This window comes from Bombina bombina, chromosome 3 (genome assembly GCF_027579735.1).
Source record: "Bombina bombina isolate aBomBom1 chromosome 3, aBomBom1.pri, whole genome shotgun sequence".
NCBI lineage: Eukaryota > Metazoa > Chordata > Amphibia > Anura > Bombinatoridae > Bombina > Bombina bombina.
Genome location: NC_069501.1, coordinates 1117815869 through 1117827721, shown reverse-complemented (window position 1 = coordinate 1117827721; position 11853 = coordinate 1117815869). Strand labels below are relative to the sequence as shown.

General features: G+C 38.3%; 1 protein-coding gene across 1 annotated transcript in view; it reads left to right on the top strand.

The window, feature by feature from the left end:
• The window catches only part of MTUS2 (microtubule associated scaffold protein 2), a 754499-nt gene extending 743048 nt beyond the window's left edge, over positions 1-11451 (top strand). The window contains exons 13-16 of the mRNA XM_053705569.1: positions 1-48; positions 1276-1395; positions 5274-5371; positions 9785-11451. The exon at positions 1-48 is cut by the window's left edge and continues 51 nt beyond it. Of these exons, the coding sequence (XP_053561544.1) occupies positions 1-48; positions 1276-1395; positions 5274-5371; positions 9785-9989 (471 nt within the window). The 3' untranslated portion in view covers positions 9990-11451. The remainder of the gene's footprint in view (positions 49-1275; positions 1396-5273; positions 5372-9784) is intronic.
• Positions 11452-11853: the final 402 nt, after the last annotated feature.

The following is an 11853-nucleotide window of genomic DNA, read 5'->3' as shown; positions in this document are numbered from 1 at the left end:
AAGAGATTTGAAGAAGCTTTAATGAAGAGTACTAATGAGCAACTTGAAGTAAGTATTTTTATCCAGCTGTTATTTACTTTAAATAAAGCACAAACATGTAAAAAATAAAATAATCCCCCTACACTTCCCCAAACTGTTTGCAAGCAGGGGGTTTCTAGGCCTTATAAGAGATAATTAGAAAGGCCTAGAGATGGTGGTCACCATGGTAACAGTGATCACCTGGCATGTATAAATGTGCATTTAATTGACTAGAGGCTCATGGTAGCCTCTACGTGGACATCAGTTATATACATATAACCCCTTCTTTTTACAATAGAGTTAAGGGATACAAAAAAACTTCTTTTATTAAAATTTTAAGACAAATGTTAGCTTGAAAATTGTTTATCTAGCTATGAAGAGTTCTGGATATGAATGAGAGACAGATATGTTCCAATATAATGCTCAAAAAAAACCCCAAAGATTTTGGGTGATTTCTCTCCATGACAATGAGTTTTTGATAATTATTCTCTAAGTATTGGTCTTACTGTGTATAGAGAGATACAATATGGAGGATTTTGTGTACATATAGAAATATAAACCAATTATGTCTGCTTTCGCTGCAAGCTCAGGCCATTTGATTGGGTTGTGGTTGCAATTAGCAGAGACGGCTATTTGATATTAAAAATGTACCTAAATGAGCATTGCACCTTACATTTTATACTTTGCAACTGATATAACAAGTAATTACAAATACATTTTTGGGAACCCACTTTTACAGTACACTATCCCTTTATTTAAGTGGCAGACCCATCCCAACCCTTTTTGTCTAGAGCTCTCAATCTTGTCTTACACAAACCCCTTTCTTGACATCTTACAATCTTCTCTTACCTCAGATTCTTAGCATATCCCTCCTTCCTTCTTACTACTTTATGCTCTTATGTAACTCTCCCAGTTTTATCTATCCTCACACATAGTCTCTCCTATGACATCACACATTTAACTAACTCAACCCCTCTGTTCAGATTTCACCTCATTGCTTGTTTTCCTGATTTAATACCTCACACTTCTTACACACTCTTAGCCTACTCTCCCCCTCACATCATGTCTCACAATCTTATGGGTCTGTGATTGGCAGATAGCTGTCATAAGATACAAGAGGACAAGGATATGAAAGGATCCTTTGAAATCTACTGCTCATTTGAAATGCAAAGTAAATGTTAGCGCATTGTCTTTTTATTATGCAATGTTAAGGTGTTTAATGGTCCTTTAAATATATTTGTATCCTTTTTGTTACAGATTGCATTAGCACCATATAGACACCTAGATGAAGATTTAAAAAGTGTAAAACAAGTCTTAGAGATGAAGAATCAACTTATTCATGCACAGGAAAAGAGGATAATGGAATTAGAAAAGCTGGTGAGTTTAGTTTATAGATTCTGTTTACAATAATTTTTTATGCTGTGTCAAGAAGGATGATTGTGTAAAGCGTAGCTCACCACATGCCCCGCCCCTCCAAGCCAGCCAACTATGCTCTAGGAGCTGGTTTTCCCTTCAACTGCATCTGACCTGTAGAATTAACTATCTGCTACAAAATGCCAGTATAGCAATAAACTGTAGATTTTAGGTGGCATTACAGGAGCGCCAGCACCAAGAAGGGCATTGTACAAAAAGCATCTCACACTAAGACACTAAAGAAAATGTAGCTGTTAATTGAATGGTACTTAATTCATATCCTGAGTTTGAAAACATAAACAGAACCGTGGGTCATACAGCTCAATAGACACTTGGCATTGTCATTAACATTATAGCATTGTAAACGGAGGAGCACTCACAGTGAAATAGGTGTGGATCCCACGGCCTGTTTGACTGAATGAGCACGTGAATCTCCTCCTCGCCTCGACTAGCCTCTTTTCCCCCCTCCCACACACACCATCCAGCCCCCTCCCACACACACACTCCAGCCCCATCTCTCATCTCATCCCGTGCTAAGAGCTCCCCTTGGCTGGGCCTATCTATGCAGTCAAGCTGTCAGCTGAGCACTGACTGTGACTGACTGCGGCGGCTCAGCTGAGTTCAGTCAGTGACTGTGGCTAAGCCTGTCATTCTGTGTGAAGTGCAGTTTGCTGCTAGCAGCTCCGACGGCCACGCTAAGTTGCTTGCTGCGCTCTCCACTGCAGCTGAGCAGCCTCTGCCGGCGGCCCACCGGGATTTTTACCCGTATCCCAGTGGCCCAATCCGGCCCTGTATCCATCTCAGTAGTGTTCGTAAAACTCTTGCTTGGGAGCCACAGCACTCTATGTATTTTTAAATTTTTGTTGAGGGTGGTTAAACATAGTTACCAATAGCATTTGTGTAATAATACAATGCTGTAATGAATTAAAACGTTGTATTATTGTTTTAACATGTCTCTTTAAATGGACACTGAACCCAAATTTTTTCTTTCGTGATTCTGATAGAACAGGAAATTTTAACCAACTTTCTAATTTACTCCTATTATCAAATTTTCTTCATTCTCTTGGTATCTTTATTTGTAATGCTAGAATGTAATTTTAGATGCCGACCCATTTTTGGTTAACAACCTGGGTTGTTCTTGCTGATTGGTGGATAAATTCATCCTCCAATAAAAAAAAGTGCTGTCCAGAGTACTAAATAAAAAAAAAAAAGCTTAGATGCCTTCTTTTTCAAATAAAGATAGCAAGAGAACGAAGAAAAAATGCTAATAGGAATAAATTAGAAAGTTGCTTAAAATTGCATGCTCTATCTGAATCACGAAAGAAAAAAATTTGGGTTCAGTGTCCCTGGTGTTTCCTTCCATGGGCTGATGAGCATAGGTGATAACTGAACTGCTGAAGTAGGTAAATACTTTTATTCTTAACTGTTACAGTTATTTGAGAACGAAGCTAAAAAATGTGAAGAATCACATTAAATGATACAAAACAAGGAATATATAGTATCATCTAATTACAATTTGAAAACTCGAATATTTAAAAAATAATTTATACACATATAACACTCCTATAACAGATGAAATAAAAACGTTTCCCACATTTCAGTCCTTACTCATAACTCTTAAATATCTTGGGATAGTGTGACTATAGTGCAGTGCTTTCCAAACTGTGTGTCGGGACACACTAGTGTGTCGGCAGCAGTGTGTAGGTGTGTCCCTGCTTCAGCACAATTTTTTGTTTAAATTTAATTATTTTTTTTTATTGTTTTTTGGTTTCTGACTTTCCACCTGCCTGCTACGCATATCACATGGTTGACACGTGATTGATACCTAGTGGGTCACAGTCTCATCTTAACCAATTGGCACAGCTCAGTGGGAACTGAAACTATTACCATAGGCGGATTTGGCGGCACATTGGCTCCTGACTGCACGTGTAGTCTCCTTAATTGGCTTGTGACTGCACCAGGGCCGGACTGGGACCAAAAAAAGGCCCGGGCATTTTAGGGCAAAGAGGCCCACTCCCCCCCCCCACAGCAAAGGCGGCGCGCTATATATTGACCACTGACCTGCATGAAGATGTTATCAGGCCGTTACCCTTACTCAATATAGTCAGTACCACGCTCGTAACTAGGTTCTCTCCTCGGTATAGGTTTATTTACTTATTAAGCTACCCTACGTCTCTCAGCACAAAAACACTGAATATTGGTTTTCTAAAGCTTCTGAAACAAGGCCTCTGAAAGAAAGGAGTGGGAGAAAAGTGTCTAATTTTCAAATGCCGCTTTGTTTTACCTCGTTTATTACACTGAGCTTACATGAAGAAACCAAACTTGTTTTTTTTGTTATGCAATCGCAAAATCTTATATTATTGTTTTTCATTTCAAAGATAAGTAAAGACTACCCACATATTTTGTAGAGATAAAAGTGTTTGCATATAAAATGTAGTTCAAACAACTACAGTTTACAAGCCACATTACAATACAATAACCAAAGCCTTGTAAAAATGTAAGAAGCAGCTCTGGTGGTATCTATGACTACATGAGATAGCACAGTTTATAAGCCACAGAAAAACTCCCATTGCACGTAAGATATACAATATTTGTGTTTACTTAACTTATATAATGTACACGCTCCTAGTATAGTCACCCTGGATGTGGCTGCCTCCCTCGCCCTCTTCCCTCCTTCATGCGCACGCTACTTAGGACGATGAGAGGAAGTGATGGGTTTGTAGGAGGTCACTGTGTCACCATTTTCACTTCCTCCCAGGCAGCCAGGCTAGCAGCACAGAACTCGGAGGACCACCTGCTCCTCCCACTTCTGGCCGGATTGATAGCATGTGCAGGCAGCTCCTGTCCTGTCTGCATACAGCGACCGTGAGATCCACTTGCAAGAAGTAAGTGGAGGATTCTCACGGCCGCTGTATGCAAGTCTGTGCCCCCTGGTGTGGCCTTTTTATGGTGCTTAAGTGACGCCCCCTGATGTGCCAGTGAGAACAGTGCCCCAAAAATCAGCAGTTAGAATCTTTAATTCTGGGTCAGTCAGTCAGCACAGAGCTACTGACCTTGCCGTAATGGTGGGCAGAGCTAAGGGAACCGGCGGCCCACCGGGCAAATGCCCGACATGCCCTATGGTCAGTCCGGGCCTGGACTGCACGTATAGTCAGTGAGTGGGACAGCAGTGTGTTTGCAGCACGGGCAGTAGTCAGTCGGACTCGCAGAGCTCTGAGGGTGACAGCTTTAAATGCTGAGCTGAAGTCAGAAGTCAGTGGGGGGTTTTTTGCAGCTAGCTCCCAGTAGTGCATTGCTGCTCCTCCTCTTGATATATGGATAGGAAGTGGAAGCTTAAAAATGCTTGATGATGAAATGCGAGTGTCTTTAATATTACACCAAATATTACGAAACTGTGTTCATCCCATCAACCTCATACATCCCATTAAAATAGTAAGTAGCTATTGGTGTTATTAAACTTTTTTTAATTCTTGCACATACATACTGTTACTTGTAAATGCATTTTGTTGTTATATAATTTATGTATGTGTCCGTATCTTTTAAAACAAGTTGGTTTAACCTCCTTTTTGCTAGTACAACTGAATTACTGTGTCGCGAAATGATGTAGGTCTACAAAGTGTGTCACCAACATGAAAAGTTTGGAAAGCTCTGCTATAGTGAGTTAGGGGTCTTTCCATGGTAGGAAGGGGACGATTCCCTTACATGGTGATATGGAGAGGTTTTACAGACTAACAGAGCTGCATATTGATGTAATAGCAAGGATGAGGCCTCGTGTGCAAAGCATCTTTAAGATGCACTCTTATATGACTTTGTACTGATGACATTTTTCTGTCTTGCTGCAGGCGGAACTAAATGTGATCTTGGAGGAGCGGATTCAGGTGCTACAACAGCAAAATGAAGACATGAAAGCCAGAATTGACCAAAATGTTGTTGTAACAAGGTTTGTGTAGAGATTTACCACCCTCAAAGCTATGTGTACCATGCAAATACCCTATCAATAAAACAAATTAGCCAGGGTACCTTTTAAAGGGATATGAAAACCAATTTTTTGTTTTGTTTTATGATTCAGATAAAACATAGATTTTAATACAACTGAAAGAGAAAAAAATTGGGTTTCATGTCTCTTTAATATTATAAGAGGCACTGAAGCACAAAGCTTTATTCTATTTTAAGAAATAGTCAAAATAACTATAATTTATTAAAAACTAACACCGAGATTACGAGTTTTGCGATAACAGGGGTGCGTTGCTAACACACAGTTTTCCCTCAGCGCTCAACTAAAGTAACGCTGGTATTACTTTTTTTTTTTTAAACCCAGCGTTATCCGCAAAAAGGTGAGCGTAGAGCAAAATTTAGCTCCACATCTCACCTCAATACCAGCGCTGCTTACGGTAGCTGTAAGCTGGCAAAACGTGCTCGTGCACGATTTCCCCTTAGGAATCAATGGGGCAGAATCGGCTGGAAAAAAACCTAACACCTGCAAAAAAGCAGCGTCCAGCTTCTAACGCAGCCCCATTGATTCCTATGGGGAAACAAAAGTTATGTCTACACCTAACACCCTAACATGAACCCCGAGTCTAACACTCCTAATCTTACACTTATTAACCCCTAATCTGCCGCCCCCGACATCGCCGACACCTGCATAATAATATTAACCCCTAATCTGCCGCTCTGGACACAGCCACCACCTACATTATCCCTATGAACCCCTAATCTGCTGCCCCCAACATCGCCGACACCTACTTTTTATTTATTAACCCCTACTCTGCCGTCCCCAATGTCGCCGCCACCTACCTACACTTATTAACCCCTAATCTGTCGCCGCCACTATAATAAAGTTATTAACCCCTAAACCTAACACCCCCTAATTTAAATATAATTTAAATAAATATAAATAAAATTACTACAATTAACTAAATAATTCCTATTGAAAACTAAATACTTACCTATAAAATAAAACCCTAAGATAGCTACAATATAACTAATAGTTACATTGTAGTTAGCTTAGGTTTTTTTTTTATTTTACAGGCAAGTTTGTATTTATTTTAACTAGGTACAATAGTTATTAACTATTAACTATTAAATATCTATCTAGCAAAAATAAATACAAATTTACCTGTAAAATAAACCTAAGTTACAATTACACCTAACACTACACTATCATTAAATTAATTTACTAAATTACCTACAATTAATTACAATTAATAAAATAAACAAAAGTACGAAAAAAACACCTAAATTACAGAAAATAAAATAATTACAAGAATTTTAAACTAATTACACCTAATCTAATCCCCCTAATAAAATAAAAAGCTCCCCAAAATAATAAAAATCCCTACCCTATACTAACTTACAAATCGCCCTTAAAAGGGCTTTTTGCGGGGCATTGCCCCAAAGTAATCAGCTCTTTTACCTGTAAAAAAAAGACAATACCCCCCAACATTAAAACCCACCACCCACACACCCAACCCTACTCTAAAACCCACCCAATCCCCCCTTAATAAAACCTATTACTAACCCCTTGAAGATCACCCTACCATGAGACGTCTTCACCCAGCCGGGCACAAGTGGTCCTCCAGAGGGGCAGAAGTCTTCATCCGATCTGGGCAGAAGAGGTCCTCCCAGATGGCCAGAAGTCTTCATCCAGGCGGCATCTTCTATCTTCATCCATCCGAAGCGGAGCGGGTCCATCTTGAAGCCAGCCGCCGCAGAGCATCCATCCAGACCAACGACTACACGACGAATGACAGTTCCTTTAAATGACGTCATCCAAGATAGCGTTCCTTGAATTCTGATTGGCTGATAGCATTCTATCAGCCAATCGGAATTAAGGTAGGAAAAATCCTATTGGCTGATGCAGTCAGCCAATAGGATTGGAGTTCAATTCTATTGGCTGATCCAATCAGCCAATAGGGTTGAGCTCGTATTCTATTGGCTGTTCCAATCAGCCAATAGAATGCGAGCTCAATCCTATTGGCTGATTGGATCAGCCAATAGGATTTTTCCTACCTTAATTCCGATTGGCTGCTAGAATCCTATCAGCCAATTGGAATTCAAGGGACGTCATCTTGGATGACGTCATTTAAAGGAACCGTCATTTGTTGTGTAGTCATCGGTCTGGATGGATGCTCCGCGTCGGCTGGCTTCAAGATGGACCCCCTCCGCTCCGGATGGATGAAGATAGAAGATGCCGCCTGGATGAAGACTTCTGGCCCTCTGGAGGACCTCTTCTGCCCGGATCAGATGAAGACGTCTCACGGTAGGGTGATCTTCAAGGGGGTAGTGTTAGGTTTTATTAAGGGGGGACTGGGTGGGTTTTAGAGTAGGGTTGGGTGTGTGGGTGGTGGGTTTTAATGTTGGGTGGTATTGTCTTTTTTTTTTTTTTTACAGGTAAAAGAGCTGATTACTTTGGGGCAATGCCCCGCAAAAAGCCCTTTTAAGGGCTATTTGTAATTTAGTATAGGGTAGGGATTTTTATTATTTTGGGGGGCTTTTTTATTTTATTAGGGGGATTAGAGTAGGTGTAGTTAGTTTAAAATTCTTGTAATTATTTTATTTTTTTCTGTAATTTAGTGGGGGGTTTTCGTACTTTAGTTTATTTTATTTAATTGTAATTAATTGTAGGCAATTTAGTAAATTAATTTTATGATAGTGTAGTGTTAGGTGTAATTGTAATTTTAGGTTAGGATTTATTTTACAGGTAAATTTGTATTTATTTTAGCTAGGTAGTTATTAAATAGTTAATAACTATTTAATAACTATTGTACCTAGTTAAAATAAATACAAAGTTGCCTGTAAAATTAAAAAAAAAAACCCTAAGATAGATACAATGTAACTATTAGTTATATTGTAGCTAGCTTAGGGTTTATTTTACAGGTAAGTATTTAGTATTAAATAGGAATCATTTATTTAATTGTAGTAATTTTATTTAGTTTTATTTAAATTATATTTAAGTTAGGGGGGTTAGGGTTAGGTTTAGGGGTTAATAAATTTAATATAGTAGCGGCGACATTGTGGGCGGCAGATTAGGGGTTAATAAATGTAGGTAGGTGTCGGCAATGTTTGGGACGGCAGATTAGGAGTTAATAAAATTTAACTTGTGTTTGCGAGGCGGGAGTGCGGCGGTTTAGGGGTTAATATATATATATTATAGTGGTGGCGGTGTCCGGTCGGCAGATTAGGGGTTAAAAATTTATTTAAGTGTTTGCGATGTGGGGGGGCCTCGGTTTAGGGGGTAATAGGTAGTTTATGGGTGTTAGTGTACTTTTTATCACTTTAGTTAAGAGTTTTATGTTACGGCGTTAGCCCATAAAACTCTTAACTACTGACTTTTAAATGCGGTAGGAGTCTTGACAGGAGAGGGTCTAATGCTCACTTTCTCCAAGACTCGTAATACCGGCATTAGGCAAATCCCATTAAAAATATAGGATATGCAATTGACGTAAGGGGATTTGCGGTAAGCTCGAGTCGCAGAATAAAAGTGAGCGGTACGCCTGTACCTGCCAGACTCGTAATACCAGCGTTGGGACCTATCAACGCTGCTTTTTAAGGCTAATGCAAGACTTGTAATCTAGCAGTAAAAGTTTTATTTTTCTCAACAAAGTTTTAAGAGTAAAGCTCTTGTGTAGAAATGACTACATTGAATAAATATGCACTTTGACTTCAGTGAAATCTGTGTAATTTAAATGCGGAATAATTTTATAGTGGCTATTTACCACTTTTATAAACCAGTTAAACTCCAAAGCATATAGTGAAATACATGTAAATTGGACCATGGCAAGTTTTTTTTTCTTTTTAATTCCCAGGGATGGCAATATTTGTTTTCCCTATATACAGTGGTGCTTCAGGGGCACACAAGAAACACCTCCAGAATATTCGCTTGTCTGCAGTTGCAGCTGGTGGCATTGCCAGCGTGAAATATCCAATAACATGTATTAATGGCAATGTTGTAAGGCTAAGAACTTTTTGAGAGTTGTATCTGCCTATCTCAGCAATTTACTAAAGGGACATGTAAAGATGCATTAAAAGAGAGATTAAACTATAATACTATTAAAAATGCCCTCACTTGGATGCCGAAAGGTAAAACATGAATAATGGGAAAGAAATATCCTTTTATTTTTGTAATATAGAAATGTAAATGTATACCAGTCTGTCCAGGCTTGTTTTGTTTTTTTAATTGTTCTCCAAATTGAGACTGGGATGACCCAGCTGATCAGAGCCCAAGACAGATTAGATATTTGTACAATCTGAGCTGCTTATTACATTCCTAGCATGTCTCTTTAAAAGCTATCATTAGCTGGGCAGCTGTATCTGAATGTCCGGTCTGCAAACACTTACACATTGTTTTTTGTAGGCAATTATCAGTGGAAAATGCCAATCTCCAAGAGAGTGTGGAGAAAGAAAGTGAAGAGAAGAAGCGGTTAAGTCGAACAAATGAAGAGCTGGTTTGGAAACTTCAGACTGCTGATTCCATGAGTCCTGTTAAGGTGTCTCCTTCACTTAGTCACTCGGCTTCCGGACCTCTTTCCCCTTCTAAAGTCAGCACCACCCCCAGATGACACCAGGATAAATGAGGAACAAAGCTATTTGTGCTGAGTTGCGTTTCCCAAATAGTGCTGACGCTATCTCTGGGTCTTTCCCTACAAGCTGGAGTGCAATCACACAATAAGGACGTATGGCTCAGTACCACTGCTTAAAGCCAAGAACAGATATTATATTTAAAAATAAAAGCCACATCAGTATTTCAGGTTCCAAACAGTCCAAAATGCTGGGGATGTATATATTTAATTTCACACAAATTACAGGTTTATACATGTGCAGTATATACTACTGTGTAAATAGTAAATTTCAAGCTTTTCATTTTATTTCTATCTTACTGGGTAAATGCTGATGTGTTTATTTATGGTCAGCCATTTTTTTTTAACTTGTGCCTCTGTCTTCTACCTGAATGGGACATGTTTCTGTCCATATCTTTCTACTGCTAAATAATAACAAGTTACACTGATCTAAAGAAAACAAACAAGCGCCTTTCTACGTATCACAAAATAAAACATGATCACCAGCGGTATCAAATTTGGAAACAACGCTGCCTTCGCAATAATTAACCGCTTTGCCAGCATGTCAGGCATTTGTATTCCGTGTCTGTTCACTAATCAACCCTGCTGAGGCGTTTAGTTTACAATCTGCTTTTGGACTTGGCTTTTGCAGAATTCTGTCTTCTTCCTTTTCCTTTGGAGAAATGTTGGGCTTTTTTGCTTCAGAGGTTGTTTTGAAGAAGCAAATTTGTTTCTCAGTATGTAAATAGGGTATATTTTATCTTAGATATGTCACTATTTAATAATGAAAGAACGTTATTTCTAGACCCTTTAATATCACAGACTTCTTTACCTTTACACATTTGTTCAACCCTATTGCTGTGTCTGTTATATTGAAAATCCATAGCTATTCTGGTCTTTAGAAGCTGTTTTTGTCCCTTCCATATTAGTTACTTTTTTACTTATGTGATATATATATATATACTGTTTTTATTAGCTAAAAACTTGGGATTTTGCTAAATAAATAGCAACTTGCACGGGTAAACACAGTTTATAGTTTATTTTGACCAATATATGTGATGAATTCCAAACCTCTGTTTTGTTTTCAAATATCAAAAGCTGCACAAAATATCTGCCACATAATGCTTTTTGTAATTGATTTTATTTGTCATGTTGGGTTGTACATTATAGGATTCACACTGGAGAAATTTTAAGATAGTAGATTTTAAAAGAAGATTCAAAGTAATTTGTGGTAAAATGAAAACTGGTTTGATTCTAGAAGAATTTTAGAAAGACCAAGCCAAGAGAGGTATCTGTAACCAGAAATATTCCTGGTCTTCTATCTTGTGTACAGTGCAGTTTTACTAGACAAATACTTTCTGTTGTAAATGTTTTTTTCTAGTATCTATACACTGTTTTGCATTGTATATTGATTTACATGGGTTTACAGAAGCAATAAAATAAGGGTGGGATATATTACTTTAAATTGTTTGTGTCTTTGCACATCAAAATATACCTAGTTATTTAAAATGTTTTAGTACTGTATCTTCTTGGTTCCATTCACCACATGAGTATTGGTTTTTGGTTAAAAAGAAAATTATAAATCTAAATAGAGAAATCTACAGTAATGTGATAAGATTGTATTGCACCTTTTTTTTCTTTCTTCATTAAAGGTACTGGTAGGTTCAGTAGCTGCAGTGCATTACTGGGAGATAGCTGCTGATTGGCAAATCCACATATATGCCTCTCGACATTGGTTCACCTGATGTGTTTAGCTAGCTCCCAGTAGTGTATTACAGCTCCTTCAACAATGGATACCAAGAGAACGAAGCAATTTTGATAATATAAGTAAATTGGAAAGTTGTTTAAAATCACATGCTTTGTCATC